Source organism: Coffea arabica, chromosome 2c (genome assembly GCF_036785885.1).
Source record: "Coffea arabica cultivar ET-39 chromosome 2c, Coffea Arabica ET-39 HiFi, whole genome shotgun sequence".
NCBI classification, from domain to species: domain Eukaryota; kingdom Viridiplantae; phylum Streptophyta; class Magnoliopsida; order Gentianales; family Rubiaceae; genus Coffea; species Coffea arabica.
Genome location: NC_092312.1, coordinates 68524064 through 68543063, shown reverse-complemented (window position 1 = coordinate 68543063; position 19000 = coordinate 68524064). Strand labels below are relative to the sequence as shown.

Below are 19000 nucleotides of genomic sequence, written 5' to 3'. Positions count from 1 at the left end.
TTTAATTTCCTTCAGATCCTTGTCAAGGGAAATGAGATACACAATCATCTTCCCAAAACAAGCAAAAGATAAGATGCCATTACAAACTATTTCATAAGGCCCAACAGACATCATAAACATTGAAATAATTCAGGGTAAGAAATGGCTCCACATATAGGGAAAGTACTACCAAAATGCTGGAAAGGGAAGGTATGCTCCAACTGTTAAGCTAGCTGCAAACCAGACATATACATCTGAGTCCCCTTTTTAGAGCTGCCACATAGCAAGCACAGTTTTTCCTATACTGCACATTTGATACCCTACCACAAGCTTCAATCAATCCAGTAGTAGATGGGAGGTCCAGCATAGTTCCAACAAGAGATTGTAGCTTGGATTGTAGATGCGGCACACCATTGCACGTTTTTTTAACTTGAGATGCAGAATGAAAATCCTGGCAGGCTCGCGCAACGTATAGTTTCTTGAGATGGAAATTCAGCACAGCGCTGCACACTTTGTTCACTTGAGTAACTGACCCGAAATGCTGGTTGGGTCTCACAGAATGCGAAGTATGAAAGAATTTTCTGGAAGACCCTTGAAAACAGTTACTCAAAGGTACCATAGCATGCTGATTACAGATCTCACCAGTTGAGGATTGCTTATGCAAGACAAGAAGCAAAAGTTTAGCTAGAGAAGTCTTCAAATGTCAAGAGGAAAATTCAATCAGAACTCATGGTGCAAATACAGACTTACAGTAGCATCTGTCCTGTAGGAAATTTGATTGGTAGAATTATTGACAAATGATTATGTGTTCAGCTTTAAAGTTGTCGTTTTCATTAATTTTCTAGCTTGTATCTTCCATTTTATGACTGCAGTATACATTCTGATATGGGAAAAGGATAATAGTTTAAAATCACGTCATTATCCATTATTCACACCCTATCTCTGTGAGATGAAACCTAAATCTTGCATAACATTGCAAACCCAAAGTTGCATTGCTAAAACCATTTCAAAACTTTTACTATTCCCAACCAAAACATATGAAACGAGAGAAAGAGAGGAGGAGGAGCAGGAGGACTGCTTACACCATTTCAAAAGGTTCGCTTCTTGTTATACCACTTTTACCCTTCCCAACCAAAATGTACAAAACGAGAGAGAAAGACAGACAGAGAGAGAGACAGAAATTTACCATTCCCAACCAAAACGTACAAAACAAGAGAGAGAGGAGGAGGAGGAGAAAGAAAAACACCAAATTTTAAACAAATAATGGCAATGAAGCTAATTGAGGCATGAGATAACTGATACAGTCATGCAGAGAGTTTCAAGCTGCATTCAAACATTCAACATTAACTATGGTCCAGGAGAGTTCTCAATGTTAAAGTAGTGCAAGCCACTACATGAAAACTAGAAATATGTTTCACATACTCTGTGATAACCCATTGTGTTGCCAGCTGAGAACCTCCTCCTCGTGGATTGATGAATGTTATAAATCCTTTGTATACTTTTCTGGTCTGCATTATAATATGATTAAAGAGATTTAGCCGAAGCCTTTAAGCCATTCATTTCTGAAAAGAATGAAGAAAAGAATTGTTGCATAAGAAAGTTAAAAAAAAAAATTCACCTATGAATGTCGAGTAATGATCAAACTGACATGGCATCCTGCAAAATTTTTTATACTCAGTTCATTAAGTAGAAAAAAATAAACGCATAAGAGACACCAATCTGAACACACACAGCAAAATCCATGTCTTGGCCAAGCCTCCATAGCTTGACACTTAGTTGGAGGAATGAGATGTTGATCTACTATCAGTTCTAATTTTTCTACCAGAACACTATATACAAAGCAACATGAATGACCGGCTGGGCATGGTCGTGTGCGGTCACATGCGCGGACAGGCACGATCCCACCCAAACAGTGTGCGACCGATGTCATCATCCCCACTTGAACAAGGCATCATTCCTTATGCCTTCAGTGCTCCCAACAATCATCGAAACTTATCCCGTATCATGTACATGTTAACGTCCTCTTCTTGCTTCGGCTAGAAGAAGCGACATTGTATTGCGTTTAGTGTATACTTGGGTCCCATTTCCTCAACGCGATACTCTCGTATGATATCATCGTGCACGTTGCCCTAATCTGGCACGTACACGATGTGCTCTTTGTGAAGGACCCATTTCTTTTTTTTTTTCAAATGTCAACTTGTATATATGAGTAATAATTATGGTTATGTCTGCACAGCAGAATTACAAAAGACTGGCAACTGCCAGGAAGTCATTGTGGTCTTCTCTATTAAGCCATATAGGAAAGGATTGCTTCCACCTAGTTTCTTGAATCAAGTTAATAGCTAACTTAGCTAAACCATGGCTACACATATTCATTTCTCTCCTAATGTGAAAGAAAGTACATTTCCAAAAGGAGCGACTCAGCTGTCTGATGTCTTCAATTAGCATGTCCATTGAGGTTAGGCCTTGGCATCCTGTATTGATTCTATCCACAACAGCTTTGCAATCAGAAAGAATCAGTAAAGATGCCATGTTTTTCTCTATGGCTTTGCCCAAGGCTGTTCGAATGGCTATAGCCTCCATTTCTGCAGCATCTTTGGCTCCTAGGTGTGGGATGGACCAAGTTACAAGTATCCTGCCATTGTTAACTTTAGCAATAATCCCTACTCCTGCTTTAGCTTTGCCTTGGCTCATTCCAGCATCTGTGTACATGATATTGTTATGTTGTTCCATCAATCTAGCTAGCATGCGATGTCTATCTCCTGGTTGAGAGATCTCTTCATTGGCCCTCTTAAACATCTCTTCCAGCCTCATCATATTCCATCCATTCCTCCATAGTTTTTTTGGATACTTGGTGCCCCTCCTTCATTGCCTGGTTAAAATTCCACTCGTTCCTTGTCTTCCAGATTTGCCAGAGGAAGTTGGCTGTGATTTCAATGTGTTTATTCCCATCATTCCTTGATCTAGCTTCCTGCATCTGTTCTCACCATTTCCAAAAGTTCCAACTATGATCTCTGATGCCGTCCCATGAAATGCGAAAGGTTGCCCAAGCTTGCTCTCTTGCCTTGCACTTCAGCAAGGCATGTTCAATTGTTTCTTGCTCTTCCCCACAGCACTTACATAAAGGATCCCCCTTGCCAGTCTTTCTAAAAATTTCCTCGTTAGTAGGAAGGATGCAATGGAGACATTTCCACAGGAAGTGTTTGATTTATGCTTGATGTTCAGTCCCCACAATTGATTCCATACCTTGGACCTTTCTTTGTTTGTGCTGAAGTTTACTTGAGATCTATTCATCTCATTCATCTCCTTGATTCTGTCTTTGGCCCTTGCATACCCGGATTTAGTGGAATAGGACCCATTTGCGGTGTATCTCCACTTGTATCTATCTTTTTTTTTTAAATAAGCTTAGAGGTATTTATGATGTGCTCTTTGTGAAGGACCTATTTCTCATCAAGCCAATATTTGGTGGTCTTGCCTTCGGCCACCAACTTCTTCAACGTTTGGGCATGCAGATCGATTTCCTGCCCCCTTTTGTATGCCATCATAGATGCTTATGAATGTCGTTACCAATGGAGTCATTGTGCCCCCTGCACCCGTTTCACACTCCGTTGCCTTGTTGCTTGGTTTATGCGTTGAAGTCCCTACCCCACCTTGTCGTCACGCATTCCTCGGCCCTTCACAACTTCACCCTTGAGTTGTAGGCTCACCTCATTTTTGAGGGAAACGTTCATGACTCAAGGCACCCCTCCTTGCATAATCAGCATGATGTTTTCGTGCGGCACCATGATCGGGCTAAGGTAGTCTATGAATTTCATTTCAATGACTACTGTATAATCATCCATTGGAGCGATGGTGAAGGCTGTCATCCCCTCCCACTGCCCCAACTTGATAGGTATACTAGTTGCTATCCCGTCCAATGAAACCATTTGCTGTTGATGCCTTTGAACTGGCTCTTGCATGATTCCCATGTTAGACCCAACGACCATGCGGTGTCGGTACTATGATCGACCTTAGGGAGTCTATGAACTTCATTTCAAAGACTACCATATAATCATCCATTGGAGCGATGGTAAAGGTTGCCGCCCCCTCCCATTGCTCCAACTTGACGAGTACGCTAGTTGTTATCCCATCTAATGAAACCCATTTGCCATTGACGCCTTTGAACTGGCCCTTGCACGGTTCCCACGTTAGACCCAACGATCATGCGGTATCGTCACTCATTTAGTTGACATCTATACTCGTATTGACCAAGGCCTTAACCTTGCATCGGTTGATTCTTATGTCGACGTACATTCAGCCTCGCCCTTGATTGTCCATCTTGGTTTTGACTATGCTAAACCTCGTGCATGCGAGCTTATGTCGTTCCTTCTTGTGCTTGCATTCTTGAATGATAGCATGTAGCACCTTTCTATTTGGGCAATCCCTTGCAAAGTGTGACAAATCTTGGCATATGTAGCACTTAAAATCCTCGTTCTTACCCTTCTTGCCTTGAGCCCATTTAGTTTGATCTATTACGAAAGGAATCTTGACCCCTTAATGCCATTTTGCAGGGCTCGAGTGCCGGCCTCCCCCACTTGAGTCTTGGTCAGATTTGTTTCCTTTGTCTCTTCCATTATCTGTCCATGGGATCTCGTATAATTGCTCTGCTACAGCCGTTGCTTCAGCTACGTCCTTTACGTGCTGGCTTTGGAGTTGAAACTTGGCCCATGGTCACAAACCATCCATAAACGTAAAGAAGGCATTCTTTGGCGACATATCCGATATCTCTAACAAAGTTCAGAGAACTCCACGTACTCGTGGATATGCCCGTCTATGTTGTAAACGACAAAACTTGACCCAAGTTTCATCTTCCACATCCACTGGCTGGAATTATTTCTTCAGTTCGCTCTTGAACGCATCCCAGGTAGTGACGATGTCAGACCCTCTCCTTATGTTGTCGCGCCTTCTCCTCCACCATACTAAAGCCGAATCCTCTAAGTATAGTGTGGCTGTTCGCAACTTGGTTGCATCCCCCGTGATGCCAAGTGCGTCAAAGTAGCGTTCCAACCCGTATAGAAAGTTTTCAATGTCACGTGCCTTTCTTGCTCCACTATAAGTATTTGGTCGTGGCATCTCAACCCTTGGCACGGACCCAACGGCTCAGATTGTCCCTCATGTTCTCAATTCATCCGGCTCCAGATGAAACCTTTGCAGCTCTTCCCGTACGTACAAAGGCTCCCCGGCCATTATATTTGCGAACTTGGCCAACTGTGCTCTAGATGCATCAAGCTTTACCTTGAACTTGGAAATTTCCTCTTACAGAGACTCCACCATGAGTCTAATTGCCTCCTCCCCTTTGAGAATTCTGACCACGGCCTCATTTAGCGTGACTTGCATGTCCCCACGCAACTCTTGCACCTCCGGTTGTGCCATGCGTTCGTCGAGCTCACCCCAATGATTGTGGTGATCGGCAATAGTTAACTCCACCATAGCTAGCCTCTTCTCAAATGCGACCAACGACTCTTGAGCAGCAGACTTGTCCCGACGGCCCTTGCCTCGAATAACCCTCTTTGGTTTTTGTGGGACATGTTCCTCCTCAACCTCTCGTTACAAGCTAGCATCTGATGCAGTGGCTATTCACTTATCCTCTAAACCCACGGTATTAAGCATAGCTCTAATACTAACTATCACGGGCTGCCTATCATCTTATAAGCAAACACACCGTGCGGCTCTAGCAGTCGTTCAAGATTTAAGCTTCGAACAGTTGCTAGTTCAACCTAACCCCTAAACGCACGAAAATTGTGCGGAAGTGTAAACGTAAAGAGAAGAGAAGGAGAACGTTGGAGGTTTGAAGGAGAGCTTTGTATTACTACGGCTTTCAAAAGTTCCAAAAGATGGTTTGCAAATGAGGGGCTTGACCTATTTTATTTATAGGCAAGCCAATAATCCTTTACATGGCTCTGGAAAATTCTACCAACTTGCTATGCAACTTGCTTGCCTAGAATGTTCCCTTACTTTGTGTTGCAAGTGGGAACCTCTAGAAGGTTCCGCACCATTCTAATTATAACACTCTTATGTACAAAGCTCTTGACCAACCTAGAGTGTTTCAAAAGCCTCTAGGTCTTGCCACACATTTCTAGCACCGTTTGGAGAAGCCTCCATGCCTTGGCCAAACCTCCATGACTTGCCACTTAGTTGGGAGAATGAGACATGGGTAAGCTACCAGTCCTAGGTTTTCTGCCATGATACTATGTACAGAGTAGCACGACTGACCGGCTGGGCATGGTCATGCGTGGTCGCGTGCGCAGACAATGTGCGACCCATGTCACAAGGATGCCCTAAATACCAGAGGCCAATTGATAGGGAAAAAGAGATCCCTGACTTTCCTGTCAGCTTCGAAGACTACTGAGCAGTGGAATATGGATGAATTTGAGCCTGCTGGAATTTCTTTGGAGGGGATAGTGAATAATGATCATGTGATTTGTAGGATAAAGAGGGATGATTCAACAAGCTCCAAGGGAGGAAGACTTGTTGCACCCACAGAAAATTGGTACCTTTAAGAACTGGCAATGACAATATTGATGATGGAACTTCAGTCCAGGTCCAAGATGATGATCGTGACGATCAGAATGTGGCTTTTTTTGCCTCGACTTTGAGTTATGGTAACGCTAACTTCGAGGGTTTTTCCAAGAGAAAATCACTATTTGAGGAGGAGGAGTTAGTGATCATCAGCCTGGAAAGAAGATGTGTAGAAGCAAGATTGAAGGACAAGTATCAAATATCAAAAATTGGGATGGCATCAGAAGTTGATGCAGGAGCAACATCTTCAGAGATGCAAAGTCTGTTTGATGGAGCAATTGTGAAGGGAAATAATGAATGTAATAATCAGGTTGGTTATGGTGCTCCTCTCTCTGATGATTCAGAAGGTATAGCTGAGGGGGTATTGAAGGATGACGACTTCTTGGTATGGCTAAATGATATGATTAACTTTAATAATTGATAATGTATGGCTTGTTCTCTTCTATCTGTAGTTTTGATTTTTGCAGATTAAGTACTTTTAAGGTTGTGAATGTATGGTTAATTGTTTTATTTTTTTGAACGCCTTTTAATTACTCCATGAAAGTACTACCCCTCTTTAATTACCTTGTATTGATTATTTATTCATGATCAATAAACATTTAAGTTTTTATCAGTAATTTTCATTGATATTGGAAGTTTGGTACTTGATCCATGCCTTGCTAATTTGGTCTAGCATTTTTGGGTAATAAATGATTTGGGGAAATATGTAACGATATCAAGCAAGGGTTGTTTGAACTCAATTCCTTTTCTTTTCGGAATGAATTTGACTTATAATCAAATGAAATTTCAATTTGAGGTTGTGGACGTGATTGAACACAGGATAGCACATTAAGTGATAGATCCGAGAATACAAGATTCTTTTTATGCAATTCAAATTTTTGTTTGAGGGCATAGTTATTTGGACAAACGAATACTTGTGATTTAGATTACAGAAGAATGATTAAGCAATACACAGTTGCGTGACAGTTTCTTGTGAGAGGATTTTTGAAAGACAACCACATAAATTATCACCAGAGAAAATTAACAGTGTAGGTAATTATTGAGCTGAAATTGAAAGCGGGGAATCAATTTTAGAGCACAACTTACAATGAGTAGCACAATTTATTGCAATTTTAAATATTACTAATTATTAGATTCAACGTCTAGAGAATACACTATCTTGTACAAATTGACAACTGCAAAATTTTTGGAAATAAGATTGAGAAGGAATGTGATAAAAAAAATTTAATTTAGAAAATATGGTTTTGCCAAAAAAGAACGGAATACATTTTGATATTATACCAAGAGGCATGTAACATTTTGATGCTTAGAGGGGAGAGGAGGGAGGGAGGGGGGGGGGGGGACAATAACTTATCAGTGAGGGTGTAAATGAGTCTAATCAAATTGAACACTCTAGTATTTAAACTTGTATGATTATTTTAATAATTTTAAAATTTTGTTCAAAATTGACTTGTTTATCTATCGAATCAAATTTGAACGAATTCTTTTATCAAACTTGAATGTTATCAAACATAAAACGTTGTTTAAACTTGATTTAACTAGTTGGCGAACCAAGGTTGAACGACCTCTTATCAAATCAAGTAGTATCAAGTGACTTGATTCACTTTCAACTCTACTTATCAGCCTTAAGGTAGAAGTCATGATATTTACTTTTTGAACATTTATTTACCTTTCTTGGGGTCCCACAGAATATGTGTATGAAAATTGGGGGATGAAATTAAGACAATGGCGAACATTCTGTCGAAGCAGAAGTATACACAGGGAGTGAAGGAAATCAAACAAGCCTAACTAGAGCAACAGTTACAGTTTCAATTAATATACTGTTTTAAATCTCCTAGATTGGCTGATAAAATTTGCTAATTCAAGTCATCAAACTTTTCTTGCTTCATCTCAGCCTAAGATTACTTGGGTAGAGCAGACCATGCAAAAGACAGTTGATTACTTTAATTTACTACCAAAGCTGGAATGAGGAAGAGGGCTGCTATGGATGATGTGTAGCTTGTGTCAAGCAGCAGAAGTGACTATATAGGTACTTCTAGTACTTATTGGAAGAGGGACAGGAACAATTATCAGTGCAATAACTCCTTCTCTAATTATTCAGTGATTGTGAGGTTAGGAGGGAAATTTCAGGGGCTTTATCTGGTATGTCAATTTAGTTTGTGATTCAAATTTAAAAAAAAAATTGACATTTAGAAAAAAAAAAAAAGTGTAGTTATAGTCCAATTAGATGGGAATTTATTTGAACAATAATATGAATTTTTTTTCCATTAAAGTTTTAGAATAAATATATCGGTTTTATTATAAATATTATAATTGTATAACCATATTATATTTTTTAAATAGAGCTATAGATAATTAAATACAAAGGAAAAGCAAATGGGGACAATTTCACTATTCCCTATCATTTCGGTATAGTAAGGTCTTATTAAAAATTTAAACTATACACTTTGCTTCCAAGGGTACTTTAGTCACATTAAAAGATGGCATCCTACCTTATCATTACAATTACTAACTCTATTAACTTGAGGTGGCAAAAATATATATTTTTTAAGTATGAACAAAGTCGATCGAGGAGATCTTAATTTAGTGATTGAGGTTGAGACTTTAAATTTGAAAAGTTTTGATTCTTATTCCTCTTCCCTCTCTCCACTTCTTAAATCAACCCCTTTCCTACTAAAAAAAATTTTTAAAAAAAAGTGTGGGCAAAGTCTTATTAACACAAAAAGGAAAATGCATGGCAAATAAGGAATGCTCGTAAAGATACTTGTAGGACAGATTTGAAAGTTTGCTATTGCTGTTTTTAATTTATCAAGACACTGGTTTAATAAAGACTAGTATAGATTTTTTTTTTTTTTGGGCTACGATCTAGTTTAGACTTTACTTAGTTATATATTGTGTTTGTATGACATAGGCCTGTTAATAAAAATTACAGGTTAGCCTTAAAAAAGGGTCAGCTAAATCTTTGAATAAACATAGCTATTATACATTCATTTTGAAATTTGATTTGACTGTTTTAGCAGGCCTCTTGTACAAAGGAAGAGGGGTAGGAACGGTTGCATCCTGCAATCGTTCCTGACAGTTCACGGCCAAGATTTGACCAAAAAAATTGTATGGTTCAGATTTCATCTTGTACCTCATTTTTAACAATATGTGTGGGACTCACAAAATTTTGTTCTAAAATTACATGTTGTTAAAAGTAAGTTACATCATGTACAAACAGAGTTACACCGTGTGCAAAATGCACATAACCTTCAGGAGCGGTTGCACCTACAACCGTTTCTGCCCCTAGTCCACAAAGAGGGTACAAAGGATGTTCCCTGTCAACGTAAAAATCCTTGTTTGGAATCTTTAAATTGGCTGTTTTTGAAGATGTTTTTTAAATATTTTATTGTAGTAGTATATATGAAAAAATTTTACTATAGATGTTTTTTATGATATTTAGAAAGGAGTTTTTTGATTATATATATAGATATTTTTTTTTAAATTAACCCTACTACTCAACCACCACCACCTCCCTCCTCACCTCTCTTCCCCTTCCTCCTCACCTCTCTTCCCCTTCCTTCTTCCTCCTCCCCGCTTCCCCGCCACTCCTACCGCTCCCTTCTCCCCCGATATGGCCTCGATCAAGTCGCGGCCTTCTTGTCATGATCAGACCGTGACCAAATCAGGAGGGAAAGAAGGGGGGATGGCAAGAAAGGGAGGGGTAAGGAGAGGAAGGAGAAAGAGGGAAGGAGAGGGAGAATGAAGAGGGGGGAGGAGGAGGAAAGGAAGAAGAGGGTAGTGATAGTGGTGAGTAGTAATAGGGGGAAGATGATGTAGAATTTGTTTTTAAAATCTTTTTCGTATATTTGTGAGTTGTTTTGATATATTATATGGATGAAATATTTTTATTTGTATATTACTATCATATTACATTTTAAAAATTAGTTTTTGAAAAATATACCAATTCAAACGGTATTTTAACAACATAATTCACGTGAGGTAAAAGGTAGTTAACAAGCGTGTCAAAAAAATATTCTAAAAATCTTTTTGAAAAAACTCATAAGCTAAATGGAACCTAAATTAGATTCCGCACTTCTTTAACCATACCCCAAAAACTGATATTTTCTTTTTAAGTAGTTGAACGAGAAAGAAAAGCCAAAACACAAATTTTTCTTAATGCAATATCGAGGGAGGCATAAATGAAATACTTGGAATGAACCATTTACACGACAATCCTGCTTTCACTTTGCACTTTACAAAGTGTAATGGAGGCAAGAAATCGTGAAGAGGGACGAATCCCAGTCATCAGATTTATCTCATGATTACTCAAACAAACAAAAGTAAAATTTCTAAATTCACTTTTTTTTTCAAGTATCCTGACGAGCCAGAGCTTAAAAAACAACAAAGAAAGAGACTTGTCTCAGAGCCTTGTCTTCCTTTCGACTTATAATACCAAGAACTGGACAGGCGTATGCCAAAAACAGAGCCTACACTAAGTGAATACTCACTCATGCAGGACTCCGCTTTCAGATTTTCTCCTTACAGGAGCAGCAAAACTTGCGCAATAATTCTCAGACGTAGATGATGCATCAAGTGACTGATCAAACGGATACACCATTTATTACCCATAAATGAATGCGAAAAGAATTCGAGATAATAACAATAAATTGCAACAAAAAAAAAAACAACAAAATCTTTATCACGAACATGTTGGTTTTATACAGAAGTGTAAGGCCCCAAGGCATTAAAGGGATAGGTGATGCATGGCTCAGGTGGCTTGCACCAGTTTAAATCCAAAATATCAACAGACAACAAAGATAAACAATAAAATCTTGGAATAATAGTACGCTACTTCTAAGGTCAAATTTCCGGTATTAGTAAGATAGAAGCTTTATAAAACCCAGCCTTCCTTTAAGGGTACAGCATTTTGCTTCACAAATCAAACATCGACCGTATGAGAAGGGAATCAGTGGCCACTAGGTAAAGCAAAAACAAAGATGGCAACAAACGAAACTAAAGAAAGAATTGAAGTGAGAGTGAATAGAGTTCAGAGACTTGACTCATTACCCAACAAGTTTATATCTAAAAATAAAAGAAAAGCAACACCTGCCTTCGTAGACATCTTGAAATTAAGCTCATCAAACTATGAGAGAACAAAACCAGCAGATTAGGTAGAAAATGACGAGTCTCCTTCAGCTATGTCTAAATGATAAAACCATTAATATCATGATTCAAGACCAGAGCCCATCCATTTTCACCTGACCAACAACAAAATGGCTTCATTCCAGTACATTCGTCCTACATCATTGTATTACCACCAAAATCATTAAACGACGAATTGATTCATGAAACCTTCTACGCTGCAACTTCACCCCCCAGGGACTAATTTCCTTGGAACTGATGCTCGATCAAGCTGCCAACACCCAGCTAAAGAGCCTCCTTTCTCTGAGGTGAGCTGAAAGGCAGGAATCTGATGCGAAAATCTGGCTAACTCGTGCTTCTCAATGTGCATTGTTTCAATACCTGACCTCTGCCTTCTAGGAGATCTAAAAAGTGATTTGCTGTAAGGCTTCAGAGGTACCAAAGGTAAAACCTTGGTGCGACCATCAGTGCAGTCTAGGATTTCCACCACATGACATTCACAATTTTCCAGCTCAGACAGTGAAGATTCAGCATCCCATTTTCCGTACAAAGCCCAAACCTCTCCCACCTTGGGGAAAATTTCAACCCTGTTCTTGACAATGGAATCTGCCTTCAATAAATGTGAAAAGGAACAAGTTTCCAAGGGTTGAACTTTTCCACTTCTCACTACAAATGTTCCACAAGCAGGCTGTGTGGCACTTTTTGGGACCAAGGAAGATTCAAGTGGTGCAACGTACAGCGTGAAAGGGGAACGTCCGATTTTCTTAATCTGACCATACATTTTAGGCAATTTATGCTCTGGTGTGTAGAGTGCCCATATCTGATCCAGTTTGAACTTACCCTCAGACCTGTCCTCCTTGAAGTCATGAAAATCTTCTGAAACTTTGCCACTCGGAGACAAAGATTGGTGGATGCTATTGCTTTTGCAAGGACTTAATTCCTGCATTTGTACTTCTAATTCCTTGTCAGATTTAGAAACTGAAACAGCAGCCTTCAACGGAGAAAATTCACTCTGGATTTGGCCTCCTTTACCATGATTATGTATTGCAGTTGCTGTTTGAACGGACACATTACTAGCACTGGCATGGATTTTCTCTTTCTCCGCAATCTTCAAACCTCTAGGCGACCGGCGAACTTTACATGTCTCTCCAACAAAACCACCTTTCCTGTCCGCAAGGTTTTTGGGTGTGATCTCACTCTCAGACAATTTTGACTTGTTTTTTTGGGATGCCTCCGAACATGAACCGTCGGCTTTGGCACTGAAAATTTTTTCATCAACCTCAACCCCGTGAGGGTAACATATATCATCAGGATTTGCAGGCAGACATGCAGGATCAAGTTCAAAACACCCTTCTGGAACCCCTTCCTTTTCAGTACCACTCATTTTAAAAGAAGGAACACGATGGGAGAATCTGAATAGGTCACTGGACGGTATTAACACAGATCGAGCTGGATTTCGGCTTCTTTGCTGAAACAGGCTTACAAAACCTCTTACTTTCTCTAAAAATGCAACTTTGGTGCCAGCACCCTCCACGAAATCAGAAATAATCTGCACCATTTCATATTTGTATTTCTTATGATTGCCTGGGTCGGTACTCCACTTAATATCCCAGCCATTAAAGAGTGCCCAAGTCTCATCTTTTCTAGGATATATCATGAAGGGGCCTTTACCCATGTATTTGTCACAAAGCACTTGATGGGAGAATGTAAGGCGACTCAGAATAAGCTCTGGATTTCCAAGTCTAAACTTGCCACATCCAACAGGGAACTGCTCTGCCCAATCAATCTGTTCTGGATAATCTGGATCAGGCTCTAGCCAATTGATGTGTATTTTAAATCCAGGAGAGTGTACCTTCTTGATCTTTGCATAAAATCTTGGCATGCCATCTACATCATCATAACAAGCCCAGAATTGATTAGCTGCAAAACAGCTTTCTTCCCTACCCTTGTCAAAGTCATTGAACTCCGGATCGGGCAACTGAAAGAACTCTGGACATGAATCATCATCAGATTCAGAATCATCAATTATTTCAACCTTTTCAGCACCTCCATGTGATGCACTAGCAGCCTGCCCTGCAGCCTGATTTTGACAAACCTTTGCATCTCCAGCAGGTAAACCTCCATCAACAGGAACATCTTCCTTCTGGTCTGCAGGATTAGCAAAATTAGGAGTATCATTTGCAGTACCTTGTTGCAGCCCTTCACCATTAGAAGAAGATTTACCTTTCCTAGGCTTTTTTGGAGGGCTCTCAAAGTCATCATTGTCGCTGCCACTTTCATTGTAGGAAACCTGATGCTTATGACGAGAGGACCTCCTAGGAGCATGAAAAGCATTAAATCCAGAACTCTGCTCACCAGCAGGATTAGAAGCAATTTCCTCAAAGGTCATGTCCACTACATCACTGCTACTTGATGTGTCACAACTCTCACTGGATTCCAGCTCTTGCTTCCTCCCTCTTCTCCTATTTTCATTACTAACTTCTGCTGCTTCACCTGACTTCATGACTTCTTCATTTGGAATTGCAGAACTTTCATTTACACCCCTCGAGGGATTTGCATTATCTACATTTCTATTACCCAAACCAGCATTCATAGAACTCATAGTTTCTGTACCAGAAACAGAACCGACTGTTCTACCATTGGTATTGCCCTGGGGTCCTAATCTGGAAGTTGCTGATCCTGCAGTTCTGTCTACACCAGTTCTGTAGGTTTCATGAGCCAGAAAGTCTTTTGGTTTAGAAACTGCAGGTTGACTCCAGTTGTATTGTCGGGGAACACTTTGAGCAGTAGTGTGACTCTGATTGGATCCTGGAAACACGCCTTGAGTAGCAGCATGACTTTGATTCAATCCTGGGAATGTACCTTGAGCAGCAGCCTGACTCTGATTGAATCCAGTGAATACACCTTGAGCAGCAGGCTGACTCTGATTAGATCCCAGGAACACATGAGAAGCAGCAATGTCATAAGCAACAAATGGCTTTAAACATTTCTGGCAGCGCAAAACTTTGTTTACATATTCTGTATAGTGTAGGTATTTCACATCGCAATAAGGACAACACGTCCAGAATGATTTCACAGGTGTAGAATTAGCTTGCTTTGTTTGATGGTGATTCAGACCACTAACCTGAGCAGCAAAACCATTTGGAGTATTTTTTTGTACACCAAATTGCTTCTTTGCTGCAGGATTTACATTAGCCTGGCGAGTAGGTGGCTTTGCTTGAGCAGATGTAATTGAGCTTGCGAATTTACGGTCAAATATAGACCTTTTTCCACGATCAGAAAGCACTACATGGGCTTCGCCAATCAGTTTAAAAGCAGCTTCAGCACCAGGATATTTGTTTTTATCAGGATGGAGTACAAGTGCGAGCTTCCGGTACTGTTTCTTAATGGTCACTTCATCAGCCAATCTTTCAACTTGAAGGATGCTGTACCAGTCTTTCTCTGACCCCAATATCCTGGTTTCAGCTGAACAGTGGACGTTACAGACAGCCAGTAGCTGTGTAATGTTTTCAAGCTCAGGAAAAAGTTGTTGTGCCTTTAATGCAATCCTCTGAGCACCAACAAAGTCATTATTGCGCATCTTCTTCTCAGCTATCTCCTTGGCCCTTTTGGCCTCATCTTTGTTACACTCCATTGTCAATAATATGCAGAAATGTCAACTTCTTGCATATAGATGTAAATAAGAACGCAAGCTTCTCTTTACACTCCACCCATTAAACAGACCACATAAAGCAAACAAATCACTTTCTTTCCATTTCCTTCTAGAGCACCAAAAATTAAGAAAGAACTACACCTTGCATCTGCACAACCAAGAAGATCCCAGTTAAGAACATTCTCCAACTTAACTATAAACAGAAAAAATAAACCAAATAATGAAAAGAAAGTTAAAAATATTTTTCTTACAACCAAAATATGATGCAACTAAATCAAACAAATGAGAATCAACCAAAAGCAGATCAATGTTTATCTGACTACCTGAAAATGAATCAACTAAATGCCAGTTCCACACAGCAATCTAGGCATATCCATCTGAAAAGCGCCGCCTTCTGTTAGATTGAGAGGAAAGAAGCAGAGGAAACACATTTGCAAGACAATTTTTCATGTGCCCTTGCAGAACCAATGATCTAACAACAGCTGCTACAAGTGCAACACAATTTAAAACCTGCACTAACAAGTGAAGACAGGTAACTAACCAGTTGTTACAGCAATTCAAAATTAGAATGAAACTCCAATTATTCATCAACTACTGATAATGGGGTTGAATCCGCAAAGATTGCATTTCAGTCTAAAGAAGCATCAACCTACATGTTTTCATTCCTTTCAGTGACCACACAAGCAACTACTCAGGAAAACAAGCACCCCGTTCCCCCAATTAAACTATTTTGTCGCCATCAGGATGAACTCAAATTGGATAGATAATACATCTCTTACAATGCATTAATAAAACTGACATACCACTTGCCTGAGGGATTATGAGAATGTGTATTAAATTGAACATTTAAGAAAGCAAGAGAGCAAGGAAGAAGAAATTTTCTGCAGCAAAATGGCTGATATTTCATTTGTTTAGAGCATATCTTGTCAACTTGTATGTGTTCAAGGGAAATAAAGAAATGTCTTCTTACAAGCAGTAATCATCATAATTACTTAGGAAGGCTCACTTGACAGGTAAAAAGTAAAAAAATCCTCTTCAACAACATAAAATGCAAGTTAACTTTTAAAAGTCATTCAACCCAGCCCCATGTGACAGCACTATCAAATGTATGTCGGAGGGTATCATACTTCTTAGACATTTATGCAGCTAAAATATCTCCAAACTTATCTATAATTGGACTTGACCCACTAGACCATGCCATTTAGCCGTGTCAAGGCACTTACTTCAACACAATGACAGCACGGAATCCTTAGTACCATGATTAGTTTTTGCTAAGTATGCCCCAGATTAATTCAATGACTTGTAAACTGCTACACAAAGCAAATTAAAAATTGGAAGATAAGAGGGGGTCCAACAAATTCTTCAAGATTGGTAAAATTACACAGTCCATCCAAGGCCATTTTTTCAGGCGGGATTTACATTTGTGTCAATTAAGAGTAATATAAGCGATACTATTGCATAAAACACTAGTTTCAAATTTACGCTCTCTTCCTAGTGCTGACTGCCAGGCTTTCCTTCTCTTTCTTTTTCCTCCATACTAAAATGATAAATCTCGCTTAAGCAATAATATACCACTCTTATCAGTCCTTAACGTAGCCAGCACCTATGTTTATGAACTTGTAGCATTTACAGCCTACCTAACAGACACATAAGTTATCACCATTTTGCAAAACAAATAAAATTCAGTCAATGCCACGCATCACTTCTCATCATCTAATCCACATCACATAGCATCTCAAATGACTGTCCATCACGTAACAGATTTGAATTTGCCTCCTTCAGCAACCCAGAAAAAAAAAACAGCCATATTGAAGCAAAACGCAAACATTGGGAACCACCCACACCACCCCCCCCTCTACAATCCACCTACCAAAAAACCACAAATCTTCAAAATTCAAAAAGGAATGTATAATACCTAATATTTGGAATTGCAACTATTTACATCCTGGACTTTATTCGAATCAAGCATTTCACATTGCAATAAGTTTCAATTTTCTACTCTTTTCAGCATCAACAACTGCAAATATTTCGTTTCTCAGAAACCAGCCTTTTCATCAAGCCACTAACTAAGATGACCAAATCTTCAAAAACAACAAGCCTAATTGACAAAGTGCAAAATAACACCTTCAAAACCCAAATAAATTCTCAAAAGTCTCGAAGCAGCAAACCTGATGGCAAAGAACCATGTCTGTAATAAATAAAGCAGAGGATAAAAAAAATTGAAAGTTGCAACAGATAAAACCCTAGATTGTAGAAAAAACTGAAACCCATTTCTCACACTGCCAGAATATGAAGACCCACATACACTTTAATCCCTAAATCCCACAAAAAAAAGTAAAAACAAAATGTTCTAAGCAAACAGAAGGCATAAGAACCCACAAACACACACGATGCTTGTGCGTGTGTTTGGAAGAGTGAGAATAGGACAGAAAACTTACAATCCAAAACTAGGGTTTGGAAGATGGAAATGAGATTGGTGGGAAAGCTGTAGCCAGGTCTTACTAGTAGAAGAACATTTTGAGATTTTCAGATGGAGAAAGAGGGAAAGTATAGCGGGAAAGGCAAAAGAGTGGAAAAATAGAGAAGGCGAAATTTTTTAGAAGAGAGCTCTGAGAAGAGGACAGCAGAAGACCCTCAATTCTCCATGAAATTGGATTTGCCCCAAAAATATCTTTTGTTTTAGTTTGTGTTTGGGGGGTGGGAGGAGGAGAGGTAAGGGAAATGTGGATGGGGAAGAATCTGGACACCTTATGGAAATATTTTTATTCAGGTGGTATTTATGATGTGAAGTATTGGATTTTATAGGACTCTCAATTGGACCGGGCTAATTTATAAGAATGATGACTTGGCCCAATTAAGTTTTCTAGCGAGGCCTAATTGCAAATTTTATCTAAGCCCATTAAATGATTATTATCGAAGCACGACTTTGAACGAGCTCTTATCATAAATCGATGTTGGTATAAGTGGAAGAAACTTACATTTTTTTAATCATGAGATTTCGGATTTGAAATCCGTGAGAATGAAAAGAACAATGTAGAAAAAACTATCACCTTCAAGAAACCGACCTAGCTCGAGCAAAATTATTCGCAAATTATAAAATGGATGCAAATATTTATAATTTATAAAAACAAAATAAAAAAGAACTCTTATCAAGTCAGACATAAAGTAACTTATTACAAGGTCTAAATGCATATCATATGTCTAAAAAAAATTGACAAAATTTATGTTTGTTAATCAAACAGGACCAAAATGATCGTCTTCCTAGGTGGAATGATGGGGGATTTTTCCGAATGAACTCTTATTTTGGTTAATCAGACATGATAGCTCATGTTGGTAGCGGTGTATGTAAATTACCACCTGCAGAACTTAACAGTTTGGATAGATCAACAAGGTCAGGAATATTAGGAGTTTAATGAATGCAATATAAAAAAGCACAACAAAAAGGTGTTTGATTGTAACACCATTTTAAAAAAAAAAAGTGAAAATAAGTACGTTTAGCAACATTTGCTGTGCGGAAAAGATGCTAAATAGGACATAGCATGGTGCATTGTGTTTGGTGCGGGATTGAAGTAGGTTGCATAGAATTGTCAATGGAGCCGGTTATGGCACAAGTTCACCCTTTTGACTTCTCCAAAATAGGAGTCAATGTACGATCCTACAATTCAGATCGTGATTTTGACAACACTG

The 19000-nt window shown here is 39.2% G+C and overlaps 1 protein-coding gene across 3 annotated transcripts; it reads right to left on the bottom strand.

Annotated features, from left to right (window-relative positions):
• Positions 1-11393: 11393 nt before the first annotated feature.
• Positions 11394-18085, bottom strand: LOC113727543 (uncharacterized). 3 transcript variants are annotated; one of them, XM_027251770.2, is made up of 4 exons: positions 17752-18070; positions 15637-15823; positions 13885-15461; positions 11394-13809 (listed from the first exon to the last, which is right to left on the bottom strand). In XM_027251770.2, the coding sequence occupies exons 3-4, from the start codon at positions 15293-15295 to the stop codon at positions 11888-11890; spliced, it is 3333 nt and encodes a 1110-aa protein (XP_027107571.2). In that variant the 5' UTR covers positions 15296-15461; positions 15637-15823; positions 17752-18070; the 3' UTR covers positions 11394-11887. The 3 variants fall into 3 exon arrangements, with proteins under 3 accessions (XP_027107571.2, XP_027107569.2, XP_027107570.2); XM_027251768.2 differs by having other exon boundaries at positions 11394-15461; positions 17752-18085; XM_027251769.2 differs by having other exon boundaries at positions 11394-15461; positions 15637-15828.
• Positions 18086-19000: the final 915 nt, after the last annotated feature.

Bases quoted from the DNA above. Each gene is read 5' to 3' on its own strand.
- LOC113727543 (XM_027251768.2), bottom strand. From the start codon at position 15,295: ATGGAGTGTAACAAAGATGAGGCCAAAAGGGCCAAGGAGATAGCTGAG.